Here is a 27,007-nt window from a genome sequence, read left to right as displayed (position 1 = left end):
GTGTATAAAGCTGGAATAATAGCATCTCCACGGCAGTTTTCCATCAAAACTGATTGTTAAATTATAGAAGGAAAAGACTATTATGAAACCACTGCAGGCCCAGATCATCTCAGAATATCAAAGAATGCCTAGGGAAACAACATATACCAAACTAATGTATATGTTTTTATACTAAGAAGGAAGATTTCATTTCTTTATGACTGTCACTAATGATATTTGTATGAAGGAAAGTAACCTGTCAGAAAAAAAAACCCACCAGAATGCATCTGGTATATTTCATTATATTTTGTAAATGTTTTCCCATCTTAAGTAAATAGTCTAAACAAATTTGGGTAATACAGAATGTTGATTATATTCTCTAATATTTTCATAATGTAATCCTGGTTTACTTATATCTCTAGCTGTATGAACAAAGAGATACTGATGAAACAGAGAAGTAATTTGAAGTATAAATTAAACTATTTTGAATATGTTTAAATATCACAAGAAGAACATTGAACTACCAAAACTATGTGCAGGCACCTTCTAAAAGAAAATTAACAAAGACAGTCACATGGAAGTAAAATGATTTTTTTTTGAAAACATGATAAACACATTTAGCTATTAGGATCATAAATGATAGCTTATTCTCTGAATTGCTGCCTGCAAACTAAGATTGTCTGAAACATCTGTAGCAATGGAAACACAAATTAAAGAAGCAAATTAGCACTACATTGCATTTTATTTACCAATTCAATTCACCTAAAGATATAAGTATTTTGTGGAAAAATTTGCATGCAAGAAGTTTATATACTTAAGCCAGTTGAAATAAATTCTGGCTTAGTAATTTAAAAAGCCAGCAGGCACTGTGATACTGCTTTAGAAATTCTACTAGAGTAAAAAATTACTATTTTGGAATATTTTCTACATATTTAAAACCTGAATTCTATCAGTTTGAAGAGGAATAAATTTTGCTGATTTATGTCAATTAAATTCTATCCATGTAAAAGTATGACATAATGTTTTGTCAAGTAGTTTAATAAATATTGTTTTTGAAAAAATGTCATCGTTTACTTTCAGTTTTGGCCCATACCATAACCACTGCTGTTTTAACAATCAGCTGCTTTATCCAATGCCTACAAGAGTTAATTTCTATACATATAGAACTGAATTATTCCTATAGTCCTCTCACTGCAGAAAAGCAAGCACATAACCCCCCTCCCCCCATCCTAGTACATACCTTTATTCTATGAAATCGAACAATATCTCCAACTTTGTAAATTTTTGGTAGAGAATCTAGGTTTCCACTAAAAAGACTGCATGTTAACTTCACATTTGATGGGTCCACAAGTGTTACAATTGAGCAATAATCTGTAAAATATAAGTGTCTGGATGAGTAATGGGCATTATGGAATTATTAATACACAGACAGTAAATTTGGGAGGAACACAGAAACACCCCTATGGCAAATCTTTTTCTGCTATGATCTATTTAACTTTTCAAAAGTTAATTTTTTTACAGTACCATTATAACTGAAGTGTGGCCTATCTTGCTGATAATTAGCCTTAATAACTGAAAATGAAATGTGTGATTAAGCACAGCTCTGTGTGCAAGAACACACAAACCTTTTTCTTCTGTCTGCAATAGGCATGCTATTCTTTCATGTTTCAATTACTTCTACAAAATTAGGTGTGTATCTACAATTTAATAAAATAATTTTCTAAGATTTATTTTGCACAGCTTTCTGAAAAGCTAATGAGTTCTACAAGCAAATTAAAACAAATTACATGACTGATTACTTGATTTCAACAATACGCAAAATATATATATATATATATATATATATATGCCACAAGAATAGTCACACAGTGGTAGCTAGAAAGTAAAAATATGAAATATGCCTTTCTGAAGTTAAACTTCATAGAATTTCACTTCTAATAATGATCTAAAAAGTAAAATCAAAACAAGATACAAAGATGACAATGCAGACCAGCCCAGAAAATAACAGTATTTGTGGATGACATAAACGAAATGTCTATTTTCCATTTCAGCTTACAGAACATGTGTGCTCTGATACCTTATAAATGTAAAACAGAGTAAAAGTACATTTGCTCTTTCACAACATGGCAGCTGCTAACCTACCTGAGAAACCAAGTAACAGCAGAAAGAAAGGCTACATACTGGCCCTGATCTCCTGTACCTCCTACTGTCCCTCCAAGAGACATCTGTATCCACAGCCAGAGGAACAGAGACTAGGAAGGAGGAAGGCGTGATGCTTGGAGTGAAGCTGAACCTGGGAAAGGTGGAGGAATGGTGTTCTCCCTAAGTGTTCAAATAGTTATTTCTTTCTCAATATCTGAATAAGTTATTAGATGCTTATGTTAACTGGGAATGAATTAAATTCCCCAAATCAAATCTGTTTTGCCCTGACACTTTCTCATCTCTTAAAAAGAAAAACCCAAACATAAGAGAAAAAAAATTGAAATTATCAAAAACCACAACTTCCCTTAGCTGCAATTCTATGAGGCACCTAGCGATAATGACACTGTGCCAGTTTATACAGCTAGGAAGTGAACAAAGGTGTTGTAGGTCTAAAACAAATTCAATAAGGTCCCCATCATGCACATTATAAAAATGCAGACACTGAAGTTGTTGCTAGACAGTTTTGAAAGAGAATGCTGTCAGTCTAGTACAACTGACAGATTTGCCTTATATAAAAAAGCTACAGGAAGGCAGTCATAAAAAGATGATTGTTATATGTGAACTCTCTGAATAGATTCCCTAAGCACAAAGACAGGTATGTAAGACTGGATTAAAATACATGCTTCAGAAGAAATATTCTTCTGTTTCCAGCACATATACCCTTAAATTTTGCTCTCATTTAAACTTAAAGTTTAAATTCCCTAAAGATTTGAGTGAATGAAGTGGTGAAAGGAATCCAGTGAAGGCTTACCAAGAAATAAAACTTTTCCTACAGATACAAAAACCTTCTGTATTTTTATAAAACTAGTACAACTAGTACAAGGTCCACACAGTCTATTTTAACATTCTATGTTAGGAATGTCAAAAATAAACTCCAGTCTCTGGCTGACAAAACTGCAAGTATTTACTACTGTAATCCAAAGACTGATGTATTTCTTTGAGTATGAATTCTAAAGGTTATTTTAAAAGATCTGTTGCAAATATGAGCAAAATGAGCAATTAAGAAGAAAAGCCCATATGGTTCATAGATTCACAAGCCTTTGGGGATGCAGAATAACATGCTACAGTGCACTGATATCATCCAATATCACAATCAAGGGGAAATGCAAAACATTCCACATTAAAATTGTGGTTACTCCTTGATGCTGTGATTATGCAACCTAATCAGCTTCATACATGTACAGCTGGTAGAAGTTAAATACACTACCTCAATTTTCTGTGTAATTAGTACAATCATGTAAGTCTGATAATCATCCTAGTCAAAGCATTATAAAATAGTACACTTACTTTACACAGCCAGGAAACACTTTCTACATAATATAGGTTCTCTGTCTCTGTGACTTTAGTCTTCCATTCCTTAATATCACCTCAAAACATCACCTCTACAAACCTAATTACAACAGAGGTCTCTGAGAACAAAGCACAAACACTGATTTTTTTAAATGAAATCCTCATTCAGCGAAGTCCTTTTTGAAGGTTAAAAACAAAAAGCGACCTGTCTTTTCCAGCTGAAATGTGAAAATTGTTTCCTGTTTTCCACAGTAGCATTATAGATCAGTCAATGAATTCACTTTTCTGAAAAAACAGTGAGTCAAACTCTACACAGAATTGCTGAATTTACATAATGTCCTAGAGTTAAACAAAACAATATGTCATTGGTCATACTTTTGATTTTTCTCAATATACTACCCAAAAAAGCAAATTTCCTTCATTACCAAGCAAATAAATAAATAAATATTGAAGTTTACATATTGGAGTCAATTTAAAACAATCCAATGATTTTCTTTAAAAGAGATTCTTTACCACTGGTAGATTTTACTTGCAATAACCTGACTTAAAAATATGATAAAACAGATGCACAGTTCAGCGAATTTATATGCTACAGAAGAAAGTTTTCTATTTTCATACTAGATTGTCTCAGTAAAAGCACTGAATTTCAGTGCTTCAGAGTGCTACACAGAACTTCAAACTGCAGCTACCTTTTTTTAAAATATATTTAATAATTATGAAGAGGTATTCTCACTTAGGCTTAACATCATGTGAGGAGCCATCTGCCATGGACAGCTACCTATGCTGGTGTCACCCATTTGTAACAGCCATTACGAAAACAAGAAGACATAGCTCATGTTAAATTTAAATGAAAGTACAGAGTGATGGTCTACAAGCATCTTACACACTTTTTATAACTCTTTCAGGTAAGTCCTTATTTTTCTTAAAAATACAATTGCTATAACTTGTTAACAAGTTCTTTATTTCATTTCATAAAAATTCCACAACTATTTGGTAATCAGTAGAAGGTTGCACTGTCTGCATGGAGAATGCTGATTGTCAAGCTTCTAAATCCTTTAAATAGTTTGAAATAGGAATCTCTTGCAGCTCTGTGAAAGTTACTGAAAATCTAAAGTTGCCTCCACTATCATGATAACCTAGGTTTATTCTTCAGGTTACAAGTTTGCCTTCATAATGCCACAGCATTCCCACTTTTTTTTCTGGTAACCTCTGTTATGCTGGTTATTAGCATGAGCAGAAAGCCAGCATTTTCCCACAGTGTGTACAGATAGATAAAAAAACCACAAAAACCCTATACACCACAGCTTCACATACAAACTCATATTTCAGTCATCCTAAGAAAACCAGAATTGTTAAAAAAGCTCTCCAGATTAGTAGTTATTGATACTGTAGGACCAACAAGTTGTTTAGTATTTACTGATTAAAAATTTATCGTAGTTCTACTGAGGACTCCAGCAGTTCCTGACAAATATGCTTGTATAAATTGTTAAGGTGGAAAGCATCGATCTAATTACACATTCTCCTTTGGGCAATCACATATTTATTCTTCAATAACATTTAGTGGAAAACCCACTACCCTGAACCAATAACTTCTCCCTTCCAAGAGATAAAAAACGTTTTGGGCAATGTTGTTAGCAGCCAGGGACTCTAATTAAAGATTGCCTTCTGTTTCTTTTATTTCAATACACACAAAAAAGACAGATTATTGTAGCAAACTATTCTCTCTTCAAAACTAAAACAAACATTTAATACTGTTTTGAAGAATTACTGAGGCCATTCAATACACAAGTGTCTGCACTAACAACAAACAGCTGACCCAGCTAATTTACCATTTATATTTCAACAAGACAAGAAAAAATAATACAAATAATACACTCCTATGTGTGTATATATATGTACATACAAGCATATATTGCAGAAGCCCAAAACAAAACCTTTGAAAAATCAAACTGTTTGCTAGAGGCTTATTATTTCTAACATGGAGATACACTTTAGAGATACAATTTGGTAACTACAAACATCTGGCTAAACAGATGTTTTAATGCCATAATTTGTAATCTGTAGATAAAAGTAGCTGTCTTGAGATTTCTTTTAATTATTTATTCAAGTAATTATTAATTCTTTAAATATTTTTTTATCTTTTATTTATCTTCCATATTTTAAGATAAGAACTAATGGTTATTTTAAAAAGAAATGCATATAAACCACTGTGAACAAAAGAGAAAAATTTATTCTAGTCTCTAGGGCCCAGAAATGAAATTGCTGTCTTTACCTCTGCAACAGTTTTTATTCTCTTCTGCAAAACTTATATAAATCCTCAACATTTTGATTCAGGAAAAAAAAAAAAACAACAAAATGGAACACAATACTTTGAAGGAAAAACTACTGCAGATACAACTGAGTCTGCTTCCTCACAAATTGATACCACAACTTTCTGTGATGGGTTTCCTTTGCACCGTAAAGTTGGTTTACTCTTACTAGCTAAAAATTGGCTATTGTAATTCAAGTTGACCAAATGGTATCATTTTAGAGTTTTGTTCTTTCAGCTACATAATTTTAAACAAATTCTGGGATGTCTGATGAACTTGGCTCAAGATCAAATAAAAATTGAGAATAAAAATAAAACTTAGGGCTTGAAAAATTCTTTAAGAATCTGATTTGATTCTTAATCTGCATTTTGGACATATAGAACTGTTGACTTGGAAGTGGTCAAGCTTTTTAGAGGTGTCTTTTCCAAAACTGCTATCCCTTTATTAATTTTGGTCCTAAGAAATATTTCATAAAAATGAAAGAGTTACAATTTAAATGGATGTCTAGGTAGGATAAAATGAGATTTTAACTGAGCAGGTGACATACAAATATACTGCATGTATCTATGATAAAATGCTAGATGAAAATAGTGGAAATAGTGGAAATAGTATGGAAACACTGACCAATATCTACATGAAAAAAAGAGAGTTGGGGAAGCAGTAGGTGTCACGCTGTAATGTCCTAAAACTTTAATGATAAAACACATAATCTCTGTAATTGGACGCCACAGAGTTTCTTTTTCTTCTATTTACTTTTCTTTTAAGTCTCAAGGTTAAGTACTTGAGATATCCTTAAGATTTAAGGGAGAGGAGAGAGGAGAATATCATCTTTGTTAAAAATTTAAATTATTTTAAACTCTTGAGAAGGAAAGTTAGAATATAGTTTTGAACACTTCCAACATACCTTCTAGCAGACAAAATCCCATCTGCCTCTTGTATGAAGCAAGACCCAAAACACTTTTTTAGACAGTTTCAGAACTCATGAAGTTCTCATATACAGAGGTGTCAAACTATATGCCCCAAGCAAAAGCATGCTTAGTTGAAACAACTTTCTCTGCCATAAAATGATTTATGAACATACTGAAAACTCATTTAATTCACCAGTGTTTTAACACTCACCTAATGCAATAATGGCATGAAAATTATGATCTTTTAATTATAGATTTTATAAACCAGCAAGACTAAATTAAGTACCAGTCCAGTAGTATCCACATTCAGTGGGACCACAGTGCAAAACCTCAGCCTTATGCCTTAGTATGTGTGAGAAGGAGCAGCATCTTATACTTCAGGGCATATCTATATAGTGAATAAACACCCATGTGGATAAAGTACAGTGGCCCCACTTTCCATGCTTCCAGGGGGCATCTCAGCTTGAAGCTACATGATTCTATTATTACAGTGTCAGATAGAGAATGTATTGGTGCAGGACTGCGCCAGACCTAAAGCAACTAGAAAATTTTCTGACAAGAGCTACTTCATGCCCTGACAATGCAGGAAAATCATCGACCATTTTGTACCCTCTCAAACAAACATCACTCTGGATTGTGCAAAAAAATCAAAAACCAACACTGAAATATTTGACTGATTAGTGAATATTTTTACTCAAAACCCCAGACTAATTAGAACTGTATTAGAGATTTTCATTATAAAGTAGCAAGTGAATTACAGCTATCTTCATAAATAAGAAATATCAGATTGTGTCCCTGTTCCTCACTGATACTGTTGTGTTATTTTAATAATGTCAACTGAAAATATACAGGGAAGACATATCAGAAAGTGATTAATGACATTCTGGCAAGGACTAGTTACTAAACAAATTATCACTTTCCCTATTAAATTTCTACTAAAGAAATTGAAGTGATTAATTTGACAAATAACTCAGCTGAAAAAAAATCTCTCCTAGCTGCTTCAGAGACATGCATTTAACTTCCCATTTTTACATATCTGGAAAGATGTAAATGATTAGCTGCCCTAATGATTTCCAGCAATCAGTGCCTGTCTAATTAAGATGTTCCAAGTCCTCAATTCCCTGAAGTCTTGTTAAAGTTGCTGGACAAATAATAAATCTCCTTTAAGAATTTTCTTCATTTGCTATCTTCACCAGACTGCCTGAACTGACTGGTATCTCTTATCTATTTGTTTTTCTGTTTCCTTGGTATTAGCTGGTCAAAGCTATGGTCAAAGGATCATGTAAATTTGTTGTTCTGGTTATTTTAAACAAACATAGTAAGAATAGTTCTGGCTGGAGGACATCTCAAATCTCTTGAATATAGTACATACCAGTTCCTTTGCTAATATATGGAGGCTTGAAGAATTTTACAATGCCATACAAGTTCACTACAGTTCCATCTTTAAGACGATTCAGAGGAGTATACACATATTTTGGAGACTGAAAAGGCATGATACAATGAGGGAACAGAAGAAAAAATTATTCAAACATTCACACAGAATTTTGTCTTTTAACATCATTCATCCTCAGACATATTTATTTCATCTTAAAAAAAGAAATAGATTACTTCTTTGTATCTTATTCACTTAAGACTAAGAAAGCACACAAGACTTTTAATTTCTTTCTGTGATTACACCTTTCTTACAATAAACTAACCAGTTAATTGAAGTAAGTTTGAATACATGAACTAGGTGAGTAAAAGTCATTAAAATAAAGAACAATGAAATAGAATTTTTTTACTGATTCATTTTTACATGTCCACCCAGAGGACTTTTTAAAGCACACACATAAATAGCTTTTTATTTCTGCTTGGCAGTGTCAATGCACAGAATCCTTGTCTTGGGCTTATGGTGGGGGTTACCTCTCACAGCCACTGTACACATCTGATTAAAATACCACAGCTGCTGGAGGATTAAAGAAATTAAGGGCTACCTTCTACAGTTTAAGGGCTAGTTTCCTCTCATCTTAAGGTTGCTGATTAGACCTGTTCTCTCAAACTGATTGATAACTTAGATTTTCAAGTACTATACTGAAAAAAATGAAACTCTAAATAAAAATTGAAAACAAGTTCTATCACTATTGGTACTGAATATTTAACATAATGATAAAGAACATTAAAATTATATAAAGCAATTCTTCTGCCTTTAAAATACTATTTCTTGTAGAATTTTAAGTCAGACACATAAGGACTTGTTCCAAAAAGAAATCAAAATAAATGTTAAGACCAGTATCCAAAGTCCGATTTTAAATCAAAGAAAGTTTCATATCTCCTTTTTAATTTTTACAATACAAGCATACAATCTTACTTAGACCAACAGTTACCTTTCTACTTCAAATTTCCTAAACCAACATGAAATCCATTTGGAGGCTGAGATGGGAACTATACTACAAGTACAGAAAATATACTATTTTTTATTTTGTTTTGTGTTCCAGGTTTATTATCTGCAAAAGTAAAAACTAAATGACGACTGGGATAAGCGCATGGAAGTAAATTAAAATGAACAAAAATGAATTCCACACCTTCTTATTAACATGCAGTTAATCCCATGTGATTTAAAAATATCCTGAACACAAACTCACCACAGATGCAGTTTCTGAAGCAGCAGTTGTTCTCGGTTTAGTGTAAATCTGTGAAGAAAAAATAACAAACTTTCTGGTTACAAAATTGAAAGTACTGAAAATATAACAACATTTGATAACTTTAAAGCAAATACAACACTATATAGAAATACAAACCAGCCCTATACATTTTTACTGTATCTGAATCACATCTGAATCTGGTCAAATTTTAGCTATAGAAGAAAAAGCAGTATTTACTGCACTTACACTCATACAAAATGTTCTTCAAAAAAATACACACATTTTCTAAAGTCATCCAGTTGAGTATGTTAGGTCACATTAACAGAGTACCATTTGAAACCTGTAGGCCACAAATTTAATACTGCACTTGCTTAACATAGACCTTAAATGGGTTTAAGGTCTTGTACATAAAGACTTATGTACATGTCAGTGCTTAGAGCAGATCTATTCTCAGTGACTTGTTACCTTCCTTTGGAAGAAAAAGTTCACCAGAATGGGATAAATTTTACTTAAAGATAGTTCCTAAACTTTTTGAGTCTTACTTATAAGCCAGACTTACCTTCAGTGTAAGATCTTTTAAAGAACTAACTACGGAGATTTGATGAAAAGCCAACACCCCCCACTCCATGTGAGGAACACAGGGCTCAGCCGCCATCCCAATGCCACAGCCCAGCCTGGCTGCCGGACACAGAGCCCCACGTCACAGCTGTGCCCTGCTCACTCCTGCTGGGGATCTGCTTTTGCTCTCCACTCCAGCTGCATTCCTGAAGCTGATTTTACTTTTAAACAGCAGAGTGGAAAGTTATGCCAAGAGAATTGAGGCACACACAAAGTCTGCTCATTTGAATTAATGTTAAGCATCCAATATGTGTGTAACCAAACGAAGTGCCACAAGCTCCATTCTGAGGTCAGCGATGAGATAAACACGTCAGCACAACCCAGGCATTCAGGGAGCTGAACAGTGTCTTTGGGATCAGGCTGTATGTCATGATGTCTTGCAAGTATTTAGTTGAAGGCCTAGTGTAATTTCTAAAATTTAGACACTTTTAGTTTTTACACACCTATTCAGACTCAGGGCAATTTTACTAACCATGATCTTCAATGAAAAATATTGTTTCTACCTGTGTATCACCATCATCAACAGATAATGAATGTCATGAAACAGCCTGTACTATCATTTTAAATAGTTTTGTTTCTCATTGAGCAGTGTGCCAAGTTTTAATTATCTATAGAGGCCAATTCCAAAACAAAAGTGCCTTTCTGAAATTTAAGAAAAAAAAAGTTTTTTTTTCTTAAATTTAGGATTTAATTAGACTGCAACTATATAGGTAAAACTTAACATAACTGATGTGAGAATACTTCAAAAGAACAAATATTTTGCTCAGGATAAAAGGGTACAATTCTCTGTATAAAATTTAGATTACAGCAATCCATGTATTTGAAAGGCAACAACTAAAGATTTGAGTTAAAACAGTATAAACCCATAGACCAGAGAAAACTCAAAATTATAGATCTGAAATCACTCTTGCACTGTCTACCTTGTCTGCATTATTGAAACGTGTTATGCACAACAGTAGTTTAAACAGTTCTAGGAATCTATCAAAAGTCAACCATAGTCAAATTCTTGCACACAACATGTAGAAATTTACCTGGAAAATCATTTCGTTAGGGCTGTTATAAAATTACATGTGTGCACACACACAGAGGAAACATGTCATGTTTACTGATCAACATGGTAAAATAATCTGTACAATTTCAGTTTCTAATAGATTTTACTGATTTTTTTCTATTATAAAGCAAAATGTTAATGTTAGCATATTGGAAATGTAAAAGAAAAAAAAAAAAAATTAGGCAACCACATACATAAATGACTGATCCAGCTTCTTCAGACACTTCCAGGTGACAATCATGTCTACCATCCTCTCTCGCTGCAGGCAATTTTATCACCTTAAATCCTGCAGCTATGAAGGTTTCCTATGGGGACAGAGCAATAAACAGAAAATTACACAGACTGTAACACATGCTCTATTTTAAGACTATATAATGTGCAATCTCACCCTAAAGTCTCAAGATACTGAAGAAACAAAAATCCTAAACAAACTGTAAAAACTCTAAGTTTCCCAATTTAGTCCTTCTACCCATGGAATTTATAACAAATGCCAGAAAGCTCTTATTTTTAATTCTGCTAAAATTTTCACACTTGTGATGCTTCTGTAATGGAGTGCTATTTTTTACAAAGCCTAGGGAGGAAGATTCACACTGAATAAAGCAAAAGAATAATTCTTTTTTAATACATTAAAGACTGCCTCCTTTCTGGTTAGTTTAACTAAGGTAGAAAAGAAACCCTATGTCAGCAATAAAACCTTTTTTCTTAGAGCTTCTTTCCCATTGAATTACAGCTGTACTTTTAAGAAACTCTCCTATAAACTCTGTTGTGGCTGGACCAACTGCTTCCGTAACGGTTAAATAGGTAGGTCAATCAACAGGTAAGTTTCTGGTAGCAATATAGAACTTAAAAACATCTCTGGCATCACTCCTGAGATTCTGGCACAGAAAGCAATTGTAACTCTATTTTCACTTTGGTACAAAGCTCCTCAGACACCTCAAAATGAACAAGAAAAAGAGAACTTAAAGGGTACATGATTCAAGTCCCAGCAGTAGCACATGTTTTTAGCAGCAACCTCACCAAATAAAAAAGAAAAAAAGAGTAAAAATTAAAAAGCAGGAGAAGATAGAGAATACATTAAATATCTTTAGGTAATGAGAGGTGATTAAAAAAAGCTATCTGATACAGTGTAAAGCTCCTTTATCATCAGCTCCCTTGCTGTCAGAACTACTTAGCAGGGCTGTGCCAGTGTGCTCCATTCCTATAAACATGTTAGACTTGGAATCCTATTTCTATTCAAGCTTATACCAAAAGCACTTCCATAAAATTTTACTGAATAACTTTTCTTCATGCATTTATTTGATTACAACAAATAAAAGAGTTTTCTGATTGAAGCTGACAGTTTTAGCAAATATTGCACTATGACAGCGCTTTCTTTGCTATTTCAGCAATCTGACAATGTTATGCTAAATGACTTAAGATCCAAAACCTTAATATTATGTGCAAGAAAAAGAAAGGCTTCTAGATTAAGTGACAGTGATATATGTAGTTATTAAAACACTGGAAAAAAAATTTCTTCAGAAAACATCAATTTAATCAGACAGTTGAATTCACAATGAAACTACTTAGGGCATGATGATTTTCAGTTATTGTCACAATATACACTTTGACTAAAATGTAATATATAAACCTAGAAGTAAGCCATACTCCAAGCTAAGTTAAAACATGTCAAAACAGTTAGAACACTCAGTATTCTCTACACCTCTAACACGCTGTCCTACTAACATACATGTTTCATTCTTTCCAGATAGAGAAACACACAAATATAAACTTCAGGAAACTCCATGAGTTTTGCCAAAATCAGGTGTTCGTATGTGTGTTTCCTTTCACTGTTAGTTGATGCTACCCAGAATGTTCATTTGACAGCATAAACATGAATCTAAAACAGCATGAATCTAAAAAGCCGTATCTTGCTTATACATTATTTGCTTTTCAGCATTTTATTAGAATATAGACTGTACAAGATTCTGGGATATGGCTGCTGAGACAGGTAACTTCTCGTCTTGCTGTCCTGTGTCAGAAGGAACTTCAGAATTACACAGACTCAGCCTTTTAACAAGTTGAGAATAAGTGAAGAATTTCTGGAGCAGTGTTAGATCAGTAGTGATTACTCTCACGTAATATATATGCCATACATAGCACCACATTAAAGAAAAACAAAAAAACAAACCTTCTCTCAAACTGTGCAAGGACTGTACAATTTCCATGAGAAAAAGACAACACTAATCTCAAAATCTAGTTCAATAGGCAGAAAGAATTTTAAAAAATCTCAGATTTTTTAAAAATTCACAGTCACCTTTGACAGGTTGTGACTTGCAGTTTCTAAATATGCAAAAAAAATTCCTAATATTTGCTTGGTGCTTTGAAATTAAATGTTATATTAGCTTTCAAAATAGATTAGTTTCCATTTCACCTTTAGCTAAAAAGATCTTGTAATTGCCTTGGGAATCAAAGCTATTTACATAAATTGCTGGATTTTGATGTCAACAGAAGTATATTGCATAAATAAATTAGGACATTCAAGCAACACTTTTAAATGATAAAAAGAAATTCTATTTCCCTCATTCAGGAAGTGTGAAATACAGGAAATACAGTATTTTTCCTGATGGTTATTATGTTACAGATCGAGAAGACTCTCAGGAGACAACATGATTACTCAGATTTTTTGAAATCTCCAGCTCCTCCCCCTGGCTACTTAGCTGAAGTTCTTGCAGTATACCAGGAATGATATGAAAATTAAAAAATACTAAAATCTGAAATGGTATGCAGCAAATAAACACTACTTTCTGGACCTTACTGAAGTTAATTCTTTAATGACTAAAAAAGTGGGGCTTTTTTTTCAAACTCTGCTAGCTTCAGAAATTACTGTTTCCTCATATTCATATTCTTCCAAAATTAAAATCTCACTTGAGATATGAGGGAAGCACCATGAAGGTTCAGTTAAATGGGGAAGAAAAAACGGAGGTTCTAGCACACCTTGGCTTGTCTAAAGGTTGTTGCCTATGGGTTGTAGTTTCCTATCCAGCTATTTAGTAATGATATTTTTATGTTGTAATTGCTACACAATGCCCTGTTCAACATTGGTATTTTTATCAGGACAAAACTGATCTGTTAATTGAATTTAAAAAGATTTTGCAGCTTGCATATTTAGCAAATTAGCTCAGGAACTTTGCACACTGGCTTCCCCATCAAAATTGAAAATTACATGGAATGGAGATATCTGTATGAAGACTGTAATTTGTCCAGAAAAGTTGTGGATGCCCCATCATTGGAAGTGTTCAAAATAAGGTTGGATAGGGCTTTGGAGAATCTAATGAAGTAAAATATGTCCCTGCCCATATGTCCCTCCCTATGGCAGGAGTGTTGTAATTGGCTGATCTTTAAAGATGTCTTCCAGCCCAAACTATTCTATGATTTAGTGTGAAATCGTATCACAAATGAAAAAACACTAACATGAGCTCATAATGAATCATATACTAATTTTAATTTCATATTTGGCTAATATTGAAATGTCAGTATACTGGCAGACAATCTTATAAAAGACTGAGGTAATTGAGGTAATTGTTTTTATCTTGTTTTCCTCCTTTAGTGGTAACCACATTGTCTCACAAACTCACAGGCTGACTTGTCTTTTACCTGGAGCTAATCAAAACAAACTTCCACCTATGACAAAGCAAGACATCAGCACCAAGTCAATAAAAAAAACCTGTATACACAGTTTGGAATTTTTAAAAAATCTTTTAGTATAACTGTCTTACAAGTGATTTTAATTATAAAATATATCTTATTAAATGGCAGAACATTCAAAGTATGAATATAAAAGGTGACTTCTCTATTATCCATATTCATGATCCTTTGCTTGCTAGGTAAACAGCACTGATAAACAGAATTGCTTTATCTAAATATTAGTGAGAAAGAATTTACATATGCAAATATTATAGATTTGAAAGGACTGAACAGACTATTTCCAATTTTAGGGATAGCTAGACCAAGAGAAGAAAAGAAATCAACACACATCTGTGAAAAAAAATTCCTAAAACAAGAATTTATATGTACATATGTTTTGGTGGTTTTTTTACCCCTTGGCGTATAATTTTTGCACAATCCTCTGCCATTTTTCCATATATGAAAACATTGATGCTGTTGATCTGGGAACCCAAGTTATCCGAGTCTAGACAATAAAAAACAAAAGTTATTCCAATCACTATACCTTCTCCAAAACAAAAGACCTGTGGAAAGAGATTTACAAAACAAGTTGATCTACAGCCTAACACTTTTCAATTAATGTACAAACAGGAAATCTGCTAACTACAGGCATATTGCTCAGAATATTCTTCATAAGAGTATTAAAATGAGCCTGTTGTATACCAGTGTACAATTAAACAGACATGAAAAAGATTTCCACTTGGATAATTCAACATAGATCCTATTATAGAATCTATTATAAACTGAAGATATTCTAGGTCACAGAAATATTAATTAATAGCCTTCCAGGAGGACTGAAGCAGAAATCATGTTGTTATTTTTACAGTTTTCTACTTTTTACTGTTTCACTGATTTAGATGTGCAAACTTATGTTTCCATGGAGAATGTGCATGAACTCTCCTCTCCTGAACAGCCACTGACATCAGCAAAACTCAGGGAGGTTAAGCATCCCTTTGAGAAACCTGGTGCCAGCAGAGCCAACAGTTCCATTCACCTCTGCTAACACCAGGCACAGGCGGCAGCAGCACCAGGCAGCACCTGCACACCCCAGGCTGGCTGCTCAGGAGTCAGGAGGCTCAGAGAGAGCACGTGTGATTCTTTAGCCACTGCAAGGAATAAGCTGAGAATGAAATGGAAGGAAATGGAAAGTTCAAATTACCTCCTCCACCTTCCTGACTGGAGGGGATGACAAACTTAAAGAACATATTAATTTTTCATATCATTTAATATCATGATGAACAACTTAGGTCTTTCAAAGTGCTAATCTAGCTGCTGGTATTCAAATATTTGAGTAATCAGGTGAAATTTCCTTTTCTTAAATGCTTAAATTAAAACAGAATGAAACACAAATATTTTGCTGCTATTCAAAATACTGACCTACATTAAAGGTGCTCTTATATAGTATATGCTATATGTATTATGTGTTAACTATTATGTGTGCAATTTTCTTGGTCCTTCTTATGATAAGCATTTTGAAAATATACTATTAAAGCTATATATATAGCTAATGCATTCCCAGAACAGTCTTTTTAAAAGTTATGCAACAAGAAGTCTACTGAAATATAGACTTGTTTCCATTGTTTCCATTAACTTACACGGCATAAGTTTAAGATAAACTTTATTTTTAGAAAATGAACAGCTTAAGAGAGAATTCTGAATCTAACACTCTACTGAGCACTGTACAAAAGCAGTAACTACTGATTTTACTGTAGTACCATAAATTTAAAATGTATAAATAATATAGTACCTTGAACAACAATCTTGAAAAAGTCTGTTCCATCTCTGAGTTTTGTTAATGGGTAGGAAAGAGTAACTACTCCCTACAAAGCAAAAAATAAAATAAAATAAAATGTTGTGAACTAAGACCGTATGCCTCTAAGTTACTGCAGTACTGGTAACAGCTGAAACAGTTGTAATATAAAAAAACCCCAGAATTTATGGAAGAAGTACAAATTGCCATTTACATTCTTGACAAAAAAAGAAAAATCAATTGCTATAGACAGGAGTAAAAAGCAAGATTCTTGGGACATAAGAAAGGAAGTATTACATGTCAATACTATTTAGATACCACCCACTAGATGATAAACAATAAAACAGTAGCTATGGAACTATACATGTAAATTTTATTAGTTACAAAAATAGCAAAAAAGATAGGAGTTTTAGCACAAAAGCTGAAAGACATCTGAAGAGGTAGTGATCAAAATCTTAAGAAATACAGCTCCTCCAAAAATATTGGCAAAGGATTACAACATAAATATCAAAACAAAATCACAGTAAAGATATAATAGACACATATGAAGATAAATAATCTGTGGAAAACAAAAACAGCTGTAAAAGAGCATTACAAAGTTTTGAAACTGTCGTGTCCTAATTATTTGTCAATAATACAAATGCTCTAAAAGATCCTATGATTAATTCAAAATACTCTTTTTATTAAGATGCTGAAGTTACAGTGAAACAAAAATCAGCAACTTCAGTGATGTCAACATCTCTTGATATCATCGTATCTAGTTAGAAAGATGTTATCATCAACAGTACCAAAAATGTCAGTCAAGTGTATTTTTTCACAGTATAGCAGATTGTAACCTTCTCAAGGATAAAACACAAAAATTGATTCAATAATGAAAAATAAAATTATTGAAAAAAGACTCTGTAAAATTCTTAAAAAAACTACAAAAACACCACAAAAATAGGCTAAAAGGTTTCTTGCAAAAAGAGAGCATAGTAATATGTCTATAAATGCAACACTAAGAGGACAGTCAGGTAAATCACAGTGACTTTACAGTGCACATATTCAGTGGGAAGCTTGACTTAAATGCTAGCAAATGCTTCTTAAACCAAATCAGGATAAAACATGCAGCAGGGAATTGTCACTCCAGAGGTCTCCAGAGTAAAATTTGTCCTACAACATCCTAACTGAGGAATAATCCAAAACAAATTCAACAAGATTTTACTATCTGTTTTATAAAGAAAGAATACTACTCCACAAAACCTCAATATTATTTACAAATGCTGATTTCCAAAATAATTTGATAATTTAATCTCTTTAACAAACTCATTAGGCTTCTCTGTGAAAAGCAGGAACTCACCTGTTAAAACCAGAAAGTTTTCTCATTTGTTTTTAAAATTACAGCCTTGTTTAAAATTTCATTATATATATGCACATACATATACACATTATATATATAATTGTTCTTACTGAGATTGTCTTGAATTGTACTCACAGGTAAAAAAAAGACTACAGAATTTTTCCAATAAAGTCTTTGCAATGAAACAGTCACCTCAGGAACACTCAACATTAACAGGTATATTTCTTTCTTAGTAAGAAACTTTGATCTGCACCAGCACACTTTTTAAAAGTGAAGTTCATTGATGCGATAGTGGCTGCTTTTTGACAATCTTTATTTTTTATTTTTCCTTTTATATCCCAGTATCTTCCAAAGAGTATTCAAATTCTGGGATCATGTTCTTTGCTATTATGTTCTGGCCCCTCCACTTTCCTGTGTATCCCAAACACCTACACTATAGCAGGTGTTAGTAGAATTCTCTTCCCCAGCTACCACCCATTTCCTCATACTGCCCCACTGCCTTCTCCACATGCCTGAAACTCCTGAGATGTCCAAACTTCAAAAGAACCTACCTTACCAAAACTTTCTCAAATTGGCTCTTCCCTCATAAATCCTACACTGCTTATTAAACTCAGAAGCAAACCTTTTCCTAAAGGGTTTTTCCAAAACCCTCAACATCCCATTATGCCACTAGACACACTCTCAAACCCATAATGTACAATTCTTCAGCTGCATGTGTCTCCTTCCTTATAAGGCCTCGCTCCTTCAGTTTGGTTCTATAGCTGATTTAGCAGTTGATTTTAAGGTTTAGTTCAGACTTGCCACAGTAAAATGCAGACAATTATGAACTAATAGGAGAAGTTATCATGTTTAGTTAACAGACAGTACGACTGCGGAGGTACAAAGTTTGCTTGTGCTGTTTCTCCACAAATTTGGAACTTGCAGTTTTCAAAGAGGTGCCAGGAAGATAAAAACGTGCAGAAGAATGAAAGGACTAAGACGCACAAGTCAGACAAAAGCATCCCAAATGTTTTTTTGTTGCTTTTTCCAGAACACATTTAATAAAAATCCTCTTCTGCCCTTCCCTCCTTGTCAAAGCAGGACCTGATCCCTATTTTGGCAGGTCTAGAGTGACAGTTGTGCCACCACTAAGATAACCTAACATCAGTGCATTCTAAGATTCCCTTCAAGCTCAGCCTGCAGAACGGGATTTTCCTTCACATTTAATGGTGCATTAGCACCAGCTTTATCAGCTCTCCAGTTGGGCTGTTTATGCCAAGATGTTTTAGTCACCGACTAATCCATGTCACCAGCAGCATGAAGTTCTCTTAACTTAAGGCAGAAGTCTGAGAAAGAGATTCTACACACTTTCCCTTTCAGATTCAGCTGTAACACTGCATGTATGCTTTAAATCATAGTCTGGTAGCAATTGCTCTGCTTTCCGAATGGAAACGTATATTTTGGCAGAAACATTCTAATTTATAATGCATTTTTGTCTCCTTCACCACTTTCTTCTGAACAAGAATCCCTGTTCTTCCATGTCAGGGCTGCTTGAAGATACAGCTCTTCAAAGCAGGAAAGTCTATGTATTGGGCAGGTGAACAGGGACAGGAAACTACCCCCTGAGGAATAACCCTGTTTGCTAGCAGCAGTGGCTATTGACGTTTCCATTTGTTCCTTTACAGGACCTGAGGGAGGCTGAATCATTCTCAATCAAATCACCTCCTACACCACTCAACTGCTGCCTGCTTCCAAACAGGTCAGTTCTGTTCCTTCACTATACCAAAGTGCACCACTCCTGGCATCAATTTGACACACAATGATCCAGTGCAGAGTGACAGCAGCAGAAAATTATCCTCTCTCTAGCAATATGGATGGTCTTCTGACAGTTTCCTTCTCATAAATGGACTCAACCACAGGGTCATATAAGCACTACATTTGGAACTGAGAATATATGGGTGTGGTAGCAAAAATGTTTTTTCCAGATACAGAAAAACATTACATCAGTTCAGCTCATATTTTTAAAATGTTTGTGCTGTTTTTTTAAGCATTCAAGACAACTTAGGTTTTCTTCAGAACCAAATTTCCTTATTTTTTTTTCCCCCTTTAACAGACTGAAAGAAGGCCTGGGTTAATGCTGATTTCCTGATACACAAGCATCAGGGGTGCCTAAAACGATTCTCAGAGCCACAGACAAAAAAAATTAAACAGGATAGAAAAAGAACACACTCAAGAATTAACACTGCATTTTACAGAGAATACTTGTTTTAGGCATGAAAAAGTTATTTCTGCATTTCACTAGTATAGCAAGATTGTACTTCAAATATGAAATACATTTGGGATTACTGTCAAACGTAAGTGCAGACTTGGTAATGATAAAAAAGTCTAATTGTGTCTTGATGCTTGTAGTTTCTACAAACAACACTTTTTATAAAACTGGATATTGCATAATTTGATACAAAAGGAGAACTACTTTAGAAGTGTTTTAGTTACTCTGAAATCTGATCTTTAACAGTATTGGGGTGCTTATTACTATTTCTTTTAAACAAAATACCACTTAACCTCCCCCAATCCCTTAATTTTCAGAAAAACATTCTGCATATTTATGTGTTTTTAAATTGATCCACAGCTTATAAACTCTGTAAAAAGAAACCCCTACAATATTTTAGTCTGATAACATAAGAGAAAGGGATGGGACTGTGAATCAATGAAGGTAACAGCAACATGCAATGAAGTTCAAAAAGGTCATAATTTTTCACTGCTTAAAAGATATGCAACAGATGAATACACCCACAGTTGCAGAAAGCCACCAAATGAGATGGAATACGAAAGTGCCTTGATAATGCAACAGGAGCTATTTCAAAGCAAGACAAAATTCTTTTACTGGTCAGTTTACCTGAATGTATTTGTTGGTATGATCACACCCTTCTTGCAAATGTTTTAAATTCTCCTTCTGCAAATGGCTTGGTAGTGGAATCTCAGATTGTCCTTCAATGATCTTCAGCAATTGAACAGGCATAGCTATTTCATCTAAACAAAAATCATGAAAAGCGTCCTGAAGCTCCTCATTTTGTTCAAATTATGAGTTACCAGAAGTTGCATCTTACTCAGAAGGGGAATATTTACCTATTTCACAACAAGACAGTTGTTTTTACAATTATGTAAAACTAAGAATTTTCAGAGGGATTAGCCTCATCTCTTAGTACCATACACAACAAGAAGAAAGTAACATTTCCTTGGCAGTAGACAACCATCCAAATTACTTGATTTTTCAAACACCATTTCTGGTGTTTTCCAGAACACCATAAATGGCAATAAAATATTACTTTATATAGAAATAAATAGATATACATATAAATGCAAAGGGTAATGTGAACAGTCTTAATATTTTATGTACAGATATAATATTTTATGTACAGAAATACAGATAAAAACCACACAAAGACTTTGAACGACTCCTTCTCCAGCACAAGGTCATGGACAAATAGCCCATATTCACTTTTTTCCCTTTCAGAAAATTTGACTGCAAGAAATTAAAAAATTTTTCATTTTAACTTAAAATGAACAACAGATGCTTTTGTACAAATTGAAAATTCTTCATCAACGAATCAAGTAAAGAAAAAACAATAAAGAAAATAAGGTGAGTATCTACACATGCTAAGCATGGAAGGCACTTGGTACAAAGGAAGAAATGTATGACTGTGTCACCTATGGTCTGTCCTCACTCTAACGAAAGTCAATAAAATAAATTACTAGTGACAGTGTTACATTGCTGAGAATAGGAGAGAGGAAGAGTAGTCTATTGCATGAAGTTACACATAAGAGAAATAAAAAAAGTGATCTATCAATAAGGAGCTATTGCTGTATTTTCTTATTACATTGTCATCTCATTTCTTCTGGGGGTATCTTTGTCTTTGCAGGATAATTTTTATTTCAAGTGGGTATCTAAAAAAAGCCACAACATTATCAACCTTCTGTTTGCAATAAAGTAAGCAAAAAACTAATTCTGTTTTCTGAAAATCCAAATGACAGTATTATAGCCACAGCCCTAATTTCCAACAGTTTTATTAATTTTCATATGATAGTAAAGAACAGGAAAGAAAGTATTTCCTATAGTTTTGAATGGACAAAAAAATCTTGGTAATCTACTCAGTAAAAGCTTAAACTACATTTCAGTTACAGTTCAAAAGAGCTTTTGCAGTGCTATGCAGACTGAATTCCAACAAAATATTCAGTTATAATTAAATGGAATTGGGAAACCATTGCAAAATGGAAAGATCAGTGAATCATAAGCAAGAAATGTAAGTCAACACATACAGGTGCAGAGAGCAAAATTATACACATTATTTTAAAAATACCTTATTCCTCACAAAAATCTAAATTCCACCTTATTGTTACTCTAGTATCCAAAGATATCAGACTTTACTAATAACTCATGACTATTTCTCTTGTTGTGAGCAACCCTTCTTTCTCCTTCCCCATTTTCCAGGAAACTCCCCAGCACTGTTATTCTTGACTAACAGATATAAGCAAGAAGTCACAGTCACTCATGACATATCAGTAATATACTTTGGTTTGAGGATGTCTCAGCTGCAATGGCACATATAGGGTGATTAACTTTTGTTTTTTCCTAGCTTCCAATTTACATGAGGAGGAAGGAGGCAGAATGAAGCATTATGAACTGACCACAAACCCTGCACTGCTCACAAGGAGAAACCGGTAAAGAAATTGGAGTGGAGCTAAGCCCACAAAAATGGGAGAGGTGGAAGAAAAGTCTTTAGATTTGTTCTTATTTGTCATTATCCCACCTTGGTTTGATGACCAGTAAGTTAAATTACTTGGTTTGAGTCTCTTTTGTCTATGTAAATGGTGAGTGATCTCCCCATCTCAACCTGCAAGCTTTTAGTCATATTTTCTCTTCCCTGTCCTCCTGAGGGGAATAATAAGAGCGGCTTTGGCAGGCACCTGGCTTCCAGCCAGGGTCTACCTATGACAGCACAGAGCTGGGAGGTGCAGTACCAGACAGGTTTCAATTTCTGCTTCAACAGAAGGAGAAGTAAAAGCCTCCTACATAGGTGCAGATGCTGTTCCTGCTTTTGACTAGTGAGGTATTAGAAGTTAAGAGTTTCTCTAAGATGTTACTAAATGAGGCTAAAAACAATGCCTTTATCTCTATGTTTTCAAACACACCACAACAGCATTGTCGTTACCAGATTTCAAGTCTCCAGCAAAAAGAGCAACTGGAAGATTTACACAGCTTTTCAGTTCAAAGTATCTACTTCCTACTTTATTCTAGCAGACTGAGAAGCTGATCTATTCCACCTAGAAAGAATCAACTTCAAAGTTAATCAGCGATATTGATCTTCACCCAGCAACTGTATAATGAGCCAGGGAGACATACAACATAACAGATTAACTATTTTTTTTATCCTGTTTCTCTCTGTTACACTACTTGAGCAATTAAAATAGATTTTTCTGTTTGGTTTTTTTTTATTTTCCCATGAAGATGTCTTAACAACAAATAGCATTGTAAATAACATTCCAGCAGAGAACAAGTGGGATGTTTTTGCAGAATTTAAACTCCTATATATATAAAACAAAGGTCATGTGTTCTAACTGCTAATCTCTGAAGCTTTCAGATTCTTGTTCCCAGCAATTAAAAACCAAAGATATGAATATTCAGTTCTAAGAGTTATAAAAGTAAATTTCCAAATCAAACCGATAGAGCATTGGCTTTCAAAACCCACATGAAGATACTGTTAGTGCTGTCCTTGCTGTTCCCAACTCTTCTGGAGAGCAACTAAGTGCAAGTAAGTGAGTCAAGTACCTTCATTGCTCCCAAAAGTCTGACTAGTGCTGACAGGAATAATTCCAACTTGAGCCTAAGAAGCCTGAAAATGGTGTAAACAGAGCTATAAATAAGGATGGATGGAAAATGCGGGAGATGGATGGTGGGCGCTGCTGCCTAATATCTGCTCCCAACAAACCTCTCCTGTAGAAAAGCAGGTTGGGTTTATGACATTCTACAATGGATATTGAAAAAAAGCTCCAAACAAAACCAACAGACTGCAAGAAAGGCAGACAGCAGCATGGGACACTCCTTGAAGAGGAGAGAGATACAACACATACACAGAGCAGAAAGAAGACTGTGAACTACAAATACCTTTTGCCTTCCAGTAATTAAAATGACAAAAATTTGGAGAGTGAGCAAACAAAGTTTCACAACTTTAACAAAGAATTATATAAAAGGATGTAGACTGTTTAAAGTAGACTATATATTGCATATAGGATGTAACATACAACTTAACTCCACCAGAGAGAATGTGACATGCAACACTCAAGTTGCATAAGACTGACGATGACTATGGTCCTAGTAGCTCTTATGTGTTGCTCTGGCCTAGCCTTGACATTCTGCCTACTAACTAGAAAATTTAGTCCTTTCCCTACTACCAAGAAATACTTCAGTCACACATAAAAATTACATGAAAGAACAACGTCATTTTGGGAAACAGAAGAGAATAAAACATGTGACTATGTGGACTTCTGGAGGAAACCTCACCAAAGTCTCATGAAGAATGAAGGAATAGCCAAGAGTATCAGCATCTTATTGATGTAGTCAGTCACAGTGGTAGATACGTGAAGCCCCTGTAAAAACAAATACTAATCAGTGCAATATTTGGGCTAACTGTGCAGAAGTCAAAATGATTATGAAATAAGTCATGCTCCATTATAAAAGCACACACCTGTGTAGACCAACCATACATTCCTACTATATTTTACATAATACTGTTGTAAAAATGAACATCTGCAGCTTGAACAAAATAGACAGTACAGAACTACTACAAACCCAATCTGCCATCACAAGACAATGCTTTGGTCATAGATCAAGAAGACCATCAGTGAACAAAGTCTGTAGTCTGTCTAGAATTTTTTCAAAAATCTAATTTTCTAAAATATTAGTTCCTTGAGAATTCTCAAGAAGTGAAAATATCAAGTCAGATTAATTAAAATAGAAGGAGGAATCAAGTCAGTAGCGTGGCACATCTTACTCCCTTAGATGCATGGCTTCAGCTTGCTCTTGCTGAAGAGCACTTATCTTTTTTGGGAGTGTGTACCCTCAGCTGCTCTTACTCTTAAGAATAAGGTGACACTTAGTTTCCTTAGAATACAACTAGGTTTCTTAAGCAAACAAAATTTCCTTTATTTCAGATTAACATTTACTTTTAATTTACTTTACTTTTACTGCAAAAGAGACTACAATCAAACATTACCTGTGGAAAAGGGATTCTTACACAGCCATTATTATCTCAACAGTACTTCAGCTCTAGAAAGCAGCAATGCACTGCATAGCAGCGGCCTCAGGAGGAGAGGGCTACTCTGCAGATCCCACCCTTCACACGATATGAACCAATCGCTTCAGAAAGCCAATCCACCACTTACAATAAGCCGAGGCCTTTAGAACCAAGACCATCAACATAATTATCAACTAAACTCCCCTTTCGGTTTACTCAGTGCGCAGAAAGCAACTTCCAAAGTCGTGGAGCACTGTGCCGGGACTCAGAGCCCGGAGCAGAGCCCGTGTGCAGGGCAGCTGCAGGCCGGAGGGAAGCAAAGCGGGGCGCAGAGACCCGCCGGTCCCCGTGTGCCGCTAGCCCCGTTTGTCCCGGTCCCTGTCTGTGCCGGTCCCTGTCTCTGTCCCGGTCCCTGTCTGTGCCGGTCCCGGTCCCTGCCCCGGTCCCGCCGCCTGCGCCACTTCCGCCCGCCTCCGCGCCTGCCGCGCACTGCGCATGGTCGGGCGGCGCGCGCACGCGCAATGGCGGCGCTGGGCGCGCCCGCCCAGCATGGACCGGGCCAGGGACACGGCTGGGGATGGGAGCAGGGACTGGTTTATACGTTATAGGTGAATTAAAATAATTTGGGAACATCAATTTGCACTGCAGATTAATTTAAACGGTTACTTGATCTTCTCCTCTTCTCTCCTTCTTTGCTGTTTCTTTTTCCAGTTACTTTTTAATAAAATCTACTATTAGAGTCTTTCTATAAAGTAATCTTAAACCTAGAAGAATTGGAGGTTCTTATGCCCTGTCCTGCATATAACCAAAGGGGGAAAAACAAGCGCAGAATTTTGATAACAGAATACCCCATTTTTATGTGTCAACAAAACGACTGGGTCTGACAGAAATTTAGCCTGAAGCCTGTTTCTCTTTAACCTTTAATTTGAACGGGTTTTGTTTTTGGACGGCAATTATTTTCCTTCTCAGGAGGATGGCACGGGGCAGGGACCGGGGCGGGGCGGGTGAGGGAAGAGCGGCGACCGCAAAGCGCGGGCTGGGCTGTCTCCGAGCCCGGTGTCCCTGTGTCCTGTGTCCCCGTGTCCTGTGTCTTGTGTCCCGGAGTCCCCGTGTCCCGTGTCCCTGTGTCCTGTGTCCCCGTGTCCTGTGTCTTGTGTCCCGGAGTCCCCGTGTCCCGTGTCCCTGTGTCCTGTGTCCCGGTGTCCCCGTGTCCCGGAGTCCCCGTGTCCCTGTGTCCTGTGTCCCGGTGTCCCTGTGTCCTGTGTCCCGGTGTCCCCGTGTCCCGGTGTCCCCGTGTCCCTGTGTCCTGTGTCCCGGTGTCCCCGTGTCCCGGAGTCCCCGTGTCCCTGTGTCCCCGTGTCCCGGAGTCCCCGTGTCCTGTGTCTTGTGTCCCGGAGTCCCCGTGTCCCGTGTCCCTGTGTCCTGTGTCCCGGTGTCCCCGTGTCCCGGAGTCCCCGTGTCCCCGTGTCCCGGTGTCCCGGTGTCCCCGTGTCCCGGTGTCCCCGTGTCCCGGTGTCCCGGTGTCCCCGTGTTTCGGTGTCCCCGTGTGCCGTTGTCCCCGTGTCCCGGTGTCCCCGTGTCCCGCTGTCCCCGTGTCCCTGTATCCCCGTGTCCCTGTATCCCCGTGTCCCGTTGTCCCCGTGTCCCGTTGTCCCGGTGTCCCCGGGCCGCTGCAGCCCCTCCTGCAGGAGCCGTGCCGGCCCCTCCTGGCCCTTCCCGGTCCCTCCCGGCCCCTCCCGGTCCCCCCGGCTCCCCAGCCCCGGCTCCGCTCCGAGCCCCTGGAGCGGGAGGTTCAGAGCCGGCGGCCGGGCCGATGTGGGCTCGCCCGTAAAACGCGCATGCCACGGCCGTGCTCAGGCGAACGTAAAAGCTGCCACCTGCAGAAGGTTAAAAAATCCGGGGGAAAAGAACACCCTGGTGCTTGCTGGCGTCTGCTGTTTGAGCGGCTATGGAAACCAGGATTCGTC

The 27,007-nt window shown here is 36.0% G+C and overlaps 1 protein-coding gene across 2 annotated transcripts in view; it reads right to left on the bottom strand.

Annotated features, from left to right (window-relative positions):
• The window catches only part of POT1 (protection of telomeres 1), a 55,679-nt gene extending 30,232 nt beyond the window's left edge, over window positions 1–25,447 (bottom strand). Inside the window, exons 1-9 of one of the 2 annotated variants that reach the window (XM_021553439.2) lie at window positions 25,189–25,447; window positions 24,308–24,393; window positions 20,645–20,778; window positions 16,428–16,500; window positions 15,055–15,146; window positions 11,173–11,283; window positions 9,310–9,357; window positions 8,061–8,169; window positions 1,220–1,350 (exon numbers count right to left, since the gene is read on the bottom strand). In XM_021553439.2, coding sequence (XP_021409114.2) covers window positions 1,220–1,350; window positions 8,061–8,169; window positions 9,310–9,357; window positions 11,173–11,283; window positions 15,055–15,146; window positions 16,428–16,500; window positions 20,645–20,767 — 687 coding nt within the window. In that variant the 5' untranslated portion in view covers window positions 20,768–20,778; window positions 24,308–24,393; window positions 25,189–25,447. The remainder of the gene's footprint in view (window positions 1–1,219; window positions 1,351–8,060; window positions 8,170–9,309; window positions 9,358–11,172; window positions 11,284–15,054; window positions 15,147–16,427; window positions 16,501–20,644; window positions 20,779–24,307; window positions 24,394–25,188) is intronic. The other variant, XM_077783429.1, reaches the window with a different exon arrangement.
• Window positions 25,448–27,007: the final 1,560 nt, after the last annotated feature.

The sequence above is a fragment of the Lonchura striata genome, chromosome 5 (genome assembly GCF_046129695.1).
Source record: "Lonchura striata isolate bLonStr1 chromosome 5, bLonStr1.mat, whole genome shotgun sequence".
In the NCBI taxonomy this organism is placed as follows: Eukaryota; Metazoa; Chordata; class Aves; order Passeriformes; family Estrildidae; genus Lonchura; species Lonchura striata.
Note: the sequence above shows the minus strand (reverse complement) of the source record. Positions and strands in the feature narration are given on the sequence as shown.